The sequence below is a fragment of the Diplotaxodon limnothrissa genome, linkage group LG18, assembly GCF_057381915.1.
Source record: "Diplotaxodon limnothrissa isolate DT_005_m linkage group LG18, D_limnothrissa_male_GT1.1, whole genome shotgun sequence".
Classification (NCBI taxonomy): Eukaryota; Metazoa; Chordata; class Actinopteri; order Cichliformes; family Cichlidae; genus Diplotaxodon; species Diplotaxodon limnothrissa.
Window position 1 is genome coordinate 24,872,615 of NC_140613.1, and position 11,810 is coordinate 24,884,424.

Genomic DNA, 11,810 nt, shown 5'->3' on the forward strand with positions numbered 1-11,810 from the left:
TCATGTTGTTTATGCCAGATTCTGACTCTGCTATCTGAATGTTGCAGCAGAAAATCGAGATTCATCAGGCTAAGTATTTCTCCTGATGTGGTCTTCTGCTGCTGTAGAAGACGCTCTTTTGCATACATTGATTCAATGAAGCTTATTGCTTTTGCCTTCCTGTCAACTCAGAGAAGTCCCGTTTTTCTCGTCTGACCATTTCTTCTTTAATCTTTTTTAACCTTCCTTAATCCTTTTTCTTCTATGTAAACTAGAGATGGTTATACAGAATAATCTCAGTAGATCGTTTCTGAAATAGTTTCTGAAATAGTTTCTGAAATACTCAGACCTGCCTGTCTGGCACCAGCAACCTTGCCACATCTTAAATTATGTTTCTTTCCCATCCTGATACTCAGTTTAAAACTCAGCAGATCCTTTTGACCATGTCTATCTCAGTTTGTAATAAAAACCTGGAATTTTCTTTTCACCAGAAGCCCACATAGCAAAATTGGTATGGCCCAGATCTGGCCCACACAGAGTGCTTACACATGGCCCACATACCGCAAAGAATGACGGCTCTTTGGTGGCCCAGATCTGGTTTGCCAGAGGTGACCCACACATGGGCCAGCACAAGGCCAGTTGCAGACACACTGGTGGCCCAGAACAGTTTCAGTTCTGGCCCCAGATGTCAGCCTAATGTGTACCTTAATCAAGCCATGTAATATTAACATGTGCCAGAAAATACTAGTGCAAAAGTAACATGACGTAATTCTGTTAAGTCAGTGAATGGACTGATTCTGATATTATGCTTTTCTGCTCTCCCGGATTACTCAAGTTTCTATACAACATGCCACATTCACCCACTTTCTCTAAACTGAGTGTTTCCTAACTACATTCACACTCTTGACACGCAGACTGGAGAAGCCAGGGATCAAACCACTAACCTGCTGATTAGTAGGTGACCTGCTCTACCTCCTGAGCTACAGCCACCCACTGGTAAAGGTGAGTAAACCCTCACTAGGTTTTGGATAAAGTGAACACTCGCAAACCTGTCAAACCTGCATTTGAAACGTTGGCTACCATAGCAGTATAGTATTGCAACATGGCATTTGGCCTTCTAACTAAAATAGGAAAATAGGAACATAAATACTGCCATCATTGCCAGACCTGGCCCACATCTGGTTGACATACACTCTGCCATGACACCAGTCAGTCAGAAGTGCCAGCTTGATGCCGGATCCCGGCCAGACCTGTTTTCTATGAGCCTGGGCCACATAAACCAAACCACAATCGAGCCAGATACGGCATGCCATCACATAAACAGTGGCATCTGTGCCAGGCCTGGCCCATATCTGGATGACATACGTCTTATTTGTATGTCATCCAGTGTGTGAATGTGTGTGTGAATGGGTGAATGACTGAATGTAGTGTAAAGCGCTTTGGGATCCTTAGGGACTAAATAAAGCGCTATACAAATACAGGTCATTTACCATTTTGCCATTTATCATGCCAGAAGTCAGCCAGCAGTGCCGGCTTGATACTGGATCCGGGCCAGACCTGCTTGCTATGTGGGAACTTTTGGAGCTATAAAAGATCTTCTTCTGTCTTCTGTTGTTAGGGTTAGGGCTAACTGTAAGGCCTTTTTCTGTAACACTGGCTCTTTCCTGTCTTAAACTCCTTCATGCTCATGGACATAATGGACATATAAGGATCTCCATGAAAGGGATAATCATTCATAACATAACTACTACTGACAAATGGCGTTCAGTTTGCCCATTTGCCATTTTTCAAAGCAGAAGCAGACAGTGTCCCAGACAAGATAATATATTATGTGGACCACACATTTCCTGGATAGGATTTATAACCACTTTCCTTTGGAATTTACACAGAAGTCTCTGTGCATCTCCTCGGGATACTGAGCTGAGCCTCCAAAAGAAGGTCTAATATTTATTATCTTTCTGCTATTCACATAATTGTCCTGGAAAACCTCAAAATGCTGGTTAAGTCACTGTTTAACTACGAGAGACAGGTCGGCCTGCAGTAACGTATTCTTTACTCTCTTGTTTTTAATCCTGTGTACCGCATTTACTCTAAAATCAACATTAAAGTAGCAAATCATTAAAAATGTTTTTTAGCATCTTAATAGGTTCCACATGGAGCAATGCAAGGAGAATGTAGGCTTACAGCGTGTTTATTCAATAGCAAAAATATAAACTCCTTAATCCACAAGAGGCAGGCAAGTCCAAACATATATATCTGATTTTCAAGGCGTGGGGTACATAAGTAAATGCCATTTGGTCCTCATTAAGTCTAAAAGCAACAACACATTTATGTTCCAAAGTAAATTTACTTGCAGGTATCCCCAGCAGCAGGATATTCAAAAGCAGCAAAAATGTGGGAAATACCCATAATGCAACACACAGTTAATATCAGATTGTTTACATACATGAAAAAGCACGTCACCCATCTCTTTTTATGCATACATATAATGTTTTAAGATATTTTAACACTGTGCAAAGATCTCTGTGAGTATTTTTTTTCATACTTTTTGCCGCTGAAGACAGAAGAACTCTTGAATAAATACAAACAAATACAAACAAATGCCTCACATAATATCAGAAGCATTTTTCAAAATGCTTCGATTTTATTTTGAAGTTTAATCGCTTAACTGCATTTGTGCAGACAAACCCACAGAGCACATGTGAATCTTTCCGTGCTCTTTTGTCAACCACAATATATGTTCAGGCGTTGTGATGTGTTTGCGTGCATGTGCATGCATGTGCGTGCTGCATCTAGGTCCTCTTTAAGCAGAGGGGGTTCATCCTCCAGCAGTGACAGATGGTGTTGAAGAGTCGACAGCGGCAGGAGGCGCAGGGGTCGCAGCACAGCAGGTGAGGGGAGCAGCTTTCCATCAAGCGTCCGCAGCGACGCGCCGGAGTTACGAGGTTCGACTTGTGCTTCTAAAGCAATTCCAACAGAGACAGAATATGTGGAAAAAGCACGAGTCAGTGGAAGAAGTGGAAAAGTCTTTTAAATACATGTGAACTATTTGACCCCCCGACTCATGGCAGCTCTACAAAGCGTTTTAGTGTTGTTTCGGTTTTACAGCCATTAACTTCACTGTTATTACTAAACGATTTTTTTTAAATCAGCCTTTTGGCAAAAGCTTCAACAGTTTGTTTTGTTGTTATTTTTTAAATTTAGGCACAACTCCTGTTTACTCTTTTAAGAAAAATCTCACTCACTGAAACACGTTTTGTTGCGAGAGTTCTGACAGGGACTATAAGAGGGAGTCAAATTCATCCTACATCATAGGACAACACATACAGTGCACTTGATCTAAAGTGGGCCAGACCACTTAAGATGGAAATTCACTTTTCTAACAATATGATAACATTTAATTACACATTCATTTTTTCCTGAATTTAGGCCCTTAACCCTGGAGAACCCATGGGGTCAAATTTAACCCTATAGGTTCTCCAGGGTTAAGTTTGACACCCATGGACTAGAAAGATCGAGCGTATTTCTTGCATAGTTGCTTTTCTTCTGTGACTTTAATGGTAAATCTTCTCACATACAAGGTCTTAAATAATCAGACCTCATCTTATCCTAAACACCTCATAGTACTGCATGTGTCATGGTCCTGAGTCTGACGACTCAGTGTTTTGTTTTTCCTAATATTCTATGTTCTTGTTTATTCTGATTATGTCTTTTGTTAAGGTTTGCCATTTGTTAGGTTTCTGTTCTGTGCCTGCCTGCTCCCACGTCTCTGTGTTCCCTCTGTCTGGCCTGCAGTAACGTATTCTTTACTCTCTTGTTTTTAATCCTGTGTACCGCATTTACTCTAAAATCAACATTAAAGTAGCAAATCATTAAAAATGATTTTTAGCATCTTAATAGGTTCCACATGGAGCAATGCAAGGAGAATGTAGGCTTACAGTGTGTTTATTCAATAGCAAAAATATAAACTCCTTAATCCACAAGAGGCAGGCAAGTCCAAACATATATATCTGATTTTCAAGGCGTGGGGTACATAAGTAAATGCCATTTGGTCCTCATTAAGTCTAAAAGCAACAACACATTTATGTTCCAAAGTAAATTTACTTGCAGGTATCCCCAGCAGCAAGATATTCAAAAGCAGCAAAAATGTGGGAAATACCCATAATGCAACACACAGTTAATATCAGATTGTCTACATACATGAAAAAGCACGTCACCCATCTCTTTTTATGCATACATATAATGTTTTAAGATATTTTAACACTGTGCAAAGATTTCTGTGAGTATTTTTTTTCCGCTGAAGACAGAAGAACTCTTGAATAAATACAAACAAATACAAACAAATGCCTCACATAATATCAGAAGCATTTTTCAAAATGCTTCGATTTTATTTTGAAGTTTAATCGCTTAACCGCATTTGTGCAGACAAACCCACAGAGCACATGTGAATCTTTCCGTGCTCTTTTGTCAACCACAATATATGTTCAGGCGTTGTGATGTGTTTGCGTGCATGTGCATGCATGTGCGTGCTGCATCTAGGTCCTCTTTAAGCAGAGGGGGTTCATCCTCCAGCAGTGACAGATGGTGTTGAAGAGTCGACAGCGGCAGGAGGTTCAGGGGTCGCAGCACAGCAGGTGAGGGGAGCAGCTTTCCACACTAAGTTTGAAGTTTTACGAACGTTGTCCCTGTAGGATGGATTACTATAAAATTTCCAACCATCCATCCATCAGTCAATAAATTTCTTAACCACTTGTCCAATTCAATTCAATTCAATTCAATTCAATTCAATTTTATTTATATAGCGCCAAATCACAACATAAGTCGCCTCAAGGCGCTTCATAGATACAGAGAAAAACCCAACAATCATATGACCCCCTATGAGCAAGCACTTTGGCAACAGTGGGAAGGAAAAACTCCCTTTTAACAGGAAGAAACCTCCGGCAGAACCAGGCTCAGGTAGGGGCGGCCATCTGCTGCGACCGGTTGGGGTGAGAGAAGGAAGTCAGGATAAAAGACATGCTGTGGAAGAGAGACAGAGATTAATGACAGATATAATTCAACGCAGAGAGGTCTGTTAACACATAGTGAGTGAGAAAGGTGACTGGAAAGGAAAAACTCAATGCATCATGGGAATCCCCCGGCAGCCTACGTCTATTGCAGCATAACTAAGGGAGGATTCAGGGTCACCTGGTCCAGCCCTAACTATATGCTTTAGCAAAAAGGAAAGTTTTAAGCCTAATCTTAAAAGTAGAGATAGTGTCTGTCTCCTGAATCCAAACTGGAAGCTGGTTCCACAGAAGAGGGGCCTGAAAACTGAAGGCTCTGCCTCCCATTCTACTTTTAAATACTCTAGGAACAACAAGTAGGCCTGCAGAGCGAGAGCGAAGTGCTCTAATAGGGTGATATGGTACTACAAGGTCCTTATGATAAGATGGGGCCTGATTATTTAAGACCTTGTATGTGAGGAGCAGGATTTTGAATTCAATTCTGGATTTAACAGGAAGCCAATGAAGGGAAGCCAAAACAGGAGAAATATGCTCTCTTTCTAGTCCATGTCAGGACTCTTGCTGCAGCATTTTGGATTAGCTGAAGGCTTTTCAGTGAGTTTTTAGGACATCCTGATAATAATGAATTACAGTAGTCCAGGCTGGAAGTAATAAATGCATGAACTAGTTTTTCAGCGTCACTCTGAGACAGGATATTTCTAACCTTAGAGATGTTGCGCAAATGGAAGAACGCAGTCTTACATATTTGTTTAATATGTGCATTGAAGGACATGTCCTGGTCAAAAATGACTCCAAGGTTCCTCACAGTGTTACTGGAGGCCAAGGTAATGCCATCCAGAGTAAGAATCTGCTTAGATACCATATTTCTAAGATTTTCAGGGCCGAGTACAATAACCTCAGTTTTATCTGAATTCAGAAGCAGAAAGTTAGCGGCCATCCAGGTCTTTATGTCTTTAAGACATTCCTGCAGTTTAACTAATTGGTGTGTGTTATCTGGCTTCATGGACAGATAGAGCTGGGTGTCATCTGCATAGCAGTGAAAATGTATGCTATGTCTTCTAATGATGCTGCCTAAGAGAAGCATGTATAGTGTAAACAGAATTGGTCCCAGCACTGAACCCTGTGGAACTCCATAATTAACCTCAGTGTGTGAAGAGGACTCTCCATTTACCGTACATGAACAAATTGGAGTCTATTAGATAGATATGATACAAACCACTGCGGTGCAGTACCTGTAATACCTACAGCATGTTCTAATCGCTCTAATAGGATATTATGGTCAACAGTATCGAACGCTGCACTGAGGTCTAGCAGGGCAAGCACAGAGATGAGTCCACTGTCAGAGGCCATAAGAAGATCATTTGTAACCGTCACTAAAGCTGTTTCTGTGCTGTGATGAGCTCTAAAACCTGACTGAAACTCTTCAAAGAAGCCATTCCTCTGCAGATGATCAGTTATCTGTTTGACAACTACTCTTTCAAGGATTTTTGATATGAAAGGAAGGTTGGAGATTGGCCTATAATTAGCTAAGACTGCTGGGTCTAGCTCATGGTTCTGAGTCTGACGACTCAGTGTTTTGTGTTTCCTTATAATATTCTATGTTCTTGTTTATTCTGATTATGTCTTTTGTTAAAGTTTGCCATTTGTTAGGTTTCTGTTCTGTGCCTGCCTGCCTGCTCCCACTTCTCTGTGTTCCCTCTGTCTGTCCATGGTGTCACAGTGTCTGCTCGTGAATCTGTCTGTTAAGTTCAGTGTCTTGTCCGGTTCTCTGTGTCTGTGAGTTTCCTGTTTTATTCTGAAGGTCGGTGTCTCATGTGAGTGTTCTCAGCCTGACGTCTGTGTCTCGTCAGCCCTGATTTCTCCCAGGTGTGTTCCCCTCCTGTGTCCCATCCCATGATTACTCCTGTGAGTATTTAAGCCCTGTGTGTTCTCCTGCCTGTTGCTGGTTTGTCTGTTTGGGTCCCCTGCGTTTGTCTGTGTCTCCCTGTGGGTCTGTTTTTGTCTCTAGGTTTCAGGTTTGTTATATTCTTAGTTTTCCCAGTTTAGGCTTTGTCAGTTCTGTTCTCGCCACCCTCGCCTTTTGTTGTATGTCATCCTCCTCAATAAAAGCCCACACATCAGTAGTGCCTGCATCTTGGGTCCTTTAATAATTCCCACACGGTTTGCCGTGCTGACAGTATGTTTACTGTTGCTTTACTGATGGTTCCTAGGATATTTAAAAGTAAGGGAGGGTGAGCCTTCATCTTCAAGACTCCTCTTCTATGAACCAGCTCCCAGTTTGTGGAGACAGACACTGTCTCTACTTTGAAGATTAGAGTAAGCGCTTTCCTTTTTGATAAAGCTTATAGTTATGGCTGGATCAGGTCACCCTAAATCCTCACTTAGTTATGCTACAAAAGGTCTAGACTGCTGCAGGCTCCATGATGCACTGTGCGCTTCTTCTTGATTCACCTTGTTTCACTCACTATGTGTTTATACACCAGTCTGCATTTAATGATTTGTTATTATTAATCTCTGGCTCTTGTCCACAGTGGGTCATTTGCCCTGTTTCCATCCCTTCACCCTCAGTCAGTCACTGCAGATGACCACTGTGCCATCCTCTACAAATTATTTCTCATGCTGTAATTCATTCACAAGTGTCCTCTTTCTACAGTTTTCTTAATACTGGGTCGTTTAGATACCTGATTTATAATTATGTGGCACAAAAAACTGTGAAAGTCATGTGACTCAATCCGAGTCTTATAAGACAAAAAGCAGTTGTAAAAAAAAAAACAACTAACGCAGGTTGATACACTTTCCACAATTGCCAGAGCAAAGCTGTTTAACTGTCCACCCTTTTCTCCAGCCTCTAACCCCACCCGTAAAACCCAGTTTTATCCGTCCATAAAAACCACACATTTTTTTCCAGTTCATTTCAACCAAGTAGAAATAAGACTTCTGAGCCCTCGTTACGCTACATCAACAGCGTGGTATTCCTAACGGGTAGCTCCAAAAAACAATGTCCACTTTTTTGTGGTTGTCTAATTAATCTACAAAAATTTCAAAACAGACGATGAAAGCAGGACTTAAACTTCAAGTGACTCGTTGACAGCCGGGATAAGCTCAACACAGGAATTTATTATGAATGAATCAAAACTTTTTTGTTAATGAACGTAAATGTGACACATGCAAGTCATTTGGTTCTCCGTTTCTTTTTCATCTGGTTTGGAACTCCACGAACACAAACGTATTTAAACAGCTGGTAAATTTCATCTGAGTTTCCTGATCTTTCTCTCATCATCCTCTTACACAGACACTTCCTCCTCTGCCTTTCTTGTTGCCATCAATTGTTGGTGTCAGTCTCTATCTCACCCGTGAGCTAACTTTCATGCTAAAACACAGTCTCAAGAGCTAAAACAGCTAAAAGTTAAAGAGCTCCTTGATTGTTAGGCTGATGTGAAAACACTGATCTGAGCACATTTCAAACTTTGCATAGATAATTGTTCGGTTTCACTGGAGGTTTTCTGCATGGAGTTTTCAAGAGATAGCTTGAAGATTGATTTGTTTGTATTGTTTTAACAAAATGGTTTCAAGAAATATGTCTTAGCAATATAAAAAACTACAACAAGTGAGTTCACGACACTGAGGGCAGGATTAAGGTCACACTGAATTTCTATCATCACTGTTAAATTATTGTGATGTGCTACGTTTTCATTGGTGGGAAATTTGATCCTTGTGGAAAACTGGGTTGTGTTGCTGTCACCACATTTTGCTGCATGTCACATGTGTTCACTGCTGTCTGGCGTTTTCCTGCCAATGGAAAGCAAGCAGCAAATTTTCAAATCCAATAAACAGGATTATAAATTCGCCTCACAATAAAAAAATTGCCTAACAAACCGAAAAAGGCATTTTCAGGAACATCTTTACAAAGACTAATGGCGTGTCACTGAAACATGTCAGCAACTACCTCTGAATACTTTTAAAAGGAGCAATTTTAGTGTTACTACTAAATCAGTGAGTTTATGACAAATAGAGTCGACAGTAAAAACTTACGGGAGTGACACTTTGGCGTGGTGGAGAAATCTTTTGCCTTGCAAACAGCCGCCTATTCTTCGCTTGGCTCCAAACTGGGAATGGAAATAAAAGCAGAGTCAAAAGATCAATTCAGTGTTTCAACAATGCAGCCCCTTGTGCACAATACATGATTAAAAATTGTAAATATGTACAATAGTAAATATTTTAAGACTCTAATACTAAATACTACAAGAATCGGCCCTTAGATTATGAAATAAGGAAACCAGGATCTCCTGTTGGAGGGAGTGTCTGGGCACCAGCCATGGTTAACCAACAGCGAGAGCAGAGTTGAAGCCACACAGGAGGGGGAGGGGTTAAAGCTGACAGCTGGCAAAGTCGGAGAACTTGGAGCACGGGCTTGTTTTACAGTAACTGGGGTCCAGAGCAGGAAATTTATACAATATGCATATTTTTCCTCAAAACAAGCCAAAGAAAACCCAGCTTTACTGACTAGAAAATGTGGGCATCATATTTGTGGAGGGCTTTAAAAACAATAATACGTTTTATTCAATTGTATTATAGTCTGTGCTTGCATGGATGCAAGGAAAAAAAAGGTTATTTTTGCTAATGTTTTTTTATATGCATCATTAAGTAAATACTAAAAAGGTTTTCTCAAAGTCTGCTCATTTGTTGTCTTTGAGATCTCCATCGTCTTTTCTTTCTGGATCATCTATAGTCTAGTAGGAGGAAAGATTTATGACCGATCAGCTGAACATCTACAACTCCTTTTCCTCAGCAGGGGAGTTTCTGTCAATCGTGACTGATTTTTTCTTCTTGGCTGTGAAGCAAGAGAAAATTTTTACACATTTAGAGCTAAATCATTTATTTTGCTTTATAAGAAGTCCAGTCAAAACAGCACAGCAGGTTTCTTTTCTTCCTCCAAATTATTTTGCCATGCCAAGCCTACAAATGGACATAAAATGGCCTGCATTTGTATAGCGCTTTACTCAGTCCCTAAGGACCCCAAAGCGCTTTACACTACATTCAGTCATTCACACACACATTCACACACTGGCAATGGCAAGCTACATTATAGCCACAGCTGCCCTGGGGCACACTGACAAAGAGATGTTTGCTTTAAAGCGTGTTGGTATGTGATACGCATCCAAGACTCCAAGACACTGAGGTGTTTTGTTTTGGGGTTTTTTTTCACAGACAGAAATGGCAGAGAAGGTAGCCAACGTTCCACTGGAAATCAGAATTATTTGACTCTCGGCCAGCCTGGACATTCTTTTGATCATAATCGAAACAACGTTTTCAAACCACTCACCTCACATACTGGCACCAGCAACACACTCACCCTCCCATACCAGATGCTGCAGAAGTTCAACAAATCAAAAAGCCTCTCTTTTGGCTATGACTTCTTTCCTTCTGCCCCGTGACTGATAGCTGCAGCACCTTTTCTTACCATCCAGCACAACACAGATATAGTCTAAACATCTGCTCAAAAATAAAAATCGCCCCAAGGTGTTGTGCTGGATGGTAAGAAAAGGTGCAGCGCAACACCTTGGGGCGATTTTCTTTTTTTGACCAGATGTTTAGACTATATCAGCCACATTTGTGGAAAACGCCCTTTCTTGTTCCTCCTGCTGTTCCCGAGGTTCTCGTGTGCGCTTTGAGGGTCTCAAAGAGCCCTATATGAATGCAATCCATTATTATTTAAACCAACTGTTAACTGTATATTTCACAATGATAAATTTACAAAATGTGACAAATATGTGACATATACCCCCCCTCCCCCCATAACGATTGTAAACCAATGCTATGCATTAACAATGCTGAAATAAATCCTGCTGTTATCAAAGCTTTAGCGTGTGTGCTGCCTGGACTGGGAGTTCGTTAAGTTTTACTATTTTCGGGTCGTAAAGGAGATCCCTCCTCTCAGATGGATTTAGTTATGTAATTATTTATTTAATTATTGGGGGGTTTTTAATGATTTTTTTAGTCTGCTTAGAATAACGCATCTGTTTATACTAAGTGCTCAGTCCTCAGACACACAGACCCACAGTCCCTCATCACTCTGTGTCATTATCTATCCAGCACTGTAAGCAGCGGTATTGTCGGTGAGGCTCCAGCCTCACGACTCTTTTCAATAATAATAATCATAAATAAATAAAAACTACATCAAATCAGGTTTGTGCTCATCGATCCTTACCTGTCACATTCTCCCTTTTCCGCACATCCTTCTTGGTGTCCTCTGCCCAGGACATCGGCAAGGCAAGCAGGAAGAAGCACAACAAGTGTTTGCCGGTGATCTTCCTCATGATGATGATGAGATCTGTTGATGACAATGGTGCAAAAAAACAACAACAACAACAACAACAAAAACAATCAGTCTAACGTTTAGAAGATAAATATCGGACTTTAAGGGGCTAAAGGAGGAGAAATCTGTGAGTGACGTACGCCTTGGCTGGTTGGTTCCCTCAGGTTTCTCTCTGGCTGTGAAAGAGGAGGTGGGCTGCGAACGAGGACTGAAACACGCACTCGCGACGTGATGGGCTCGATGCATAGCAGAAGCTGGTTGAAGACCAGTCAGTCTACACTGAGAAATTACGGGAGAAATTACTAAATTGAAAAAGACAGGGGCGGATTTATTGGTCTTGTGGAGCCCCAAAGCAACCCCCCCCCCTCCTCCCCACCACCACCACCACTAAATAGGTTATGATCTTCACAGGTGTATTTTCTCACCCTTGCAGACACAGACTTGGAGCAGACAGTGTTGAAATACAACAAATAACAAGAAACTACACTTGCTTTGTGGTATTGCACAGT

The 11,810-nt window shown here is 41.1% G+C and overlaps 1 protein-coding gene across 1 annotated transcript; it reads right to left on the minus strand.

The window, feature by feature from the left end:
- Nucleotides 1-2,771: 2,771 nt before the first annotated feature.
- On the minus strand, nucleotides 2,772-11,547 carry asip2b (agouti signaling protein, nonagouti homolog (mouse) 2b). The gene is made up of 4 exons (XM_085377443.1): nucleotides 11,442-11,547; nucleotides 11,194-11,316; nucleotides 9,018-9,091; nucleotides 2,772-2,939 (listed from the first exon to the last, which is right to left on the minus strand). Exons 1-4 carry the CDS (start codon nucleotides 11,545-11,547, stop codon nucleotides 2,772-2,774), a joined length of 471 nt encoding a protein of 156 aa, XP_085233569.1.
- Nucleotides 11,548-11,810: the final 263 nt, after the last annotated feature.

What these genes read in the sequence shown, in the direction of transcription:
- asip2b (XM_085377443.1), bottom strand. Translation starts at nt 11,547, where the DNA reads ATGCATCGAGCCCATCACGTCGCGAGTGCGTGTTTCAGTCCTCGTTCG. An exon ending in GGGAACCAACCAGCCAAGGC is followed by an intron (nt 11,317 to 11,441) that starts GTACGTCACTCA and finishes TGTCATCAACAG; the next exon opens with ATCTCATCATCATCATGAGG. An exon ending in GAAAAGGGAGAATGTGACAG is followed by an intron (nt 9,092 to 11,193) that starts GTAAGGATCGAT and finishes TTCCATTCCCAG; the next exon opens with TTTGGAGCCAAGCGAAGAAT.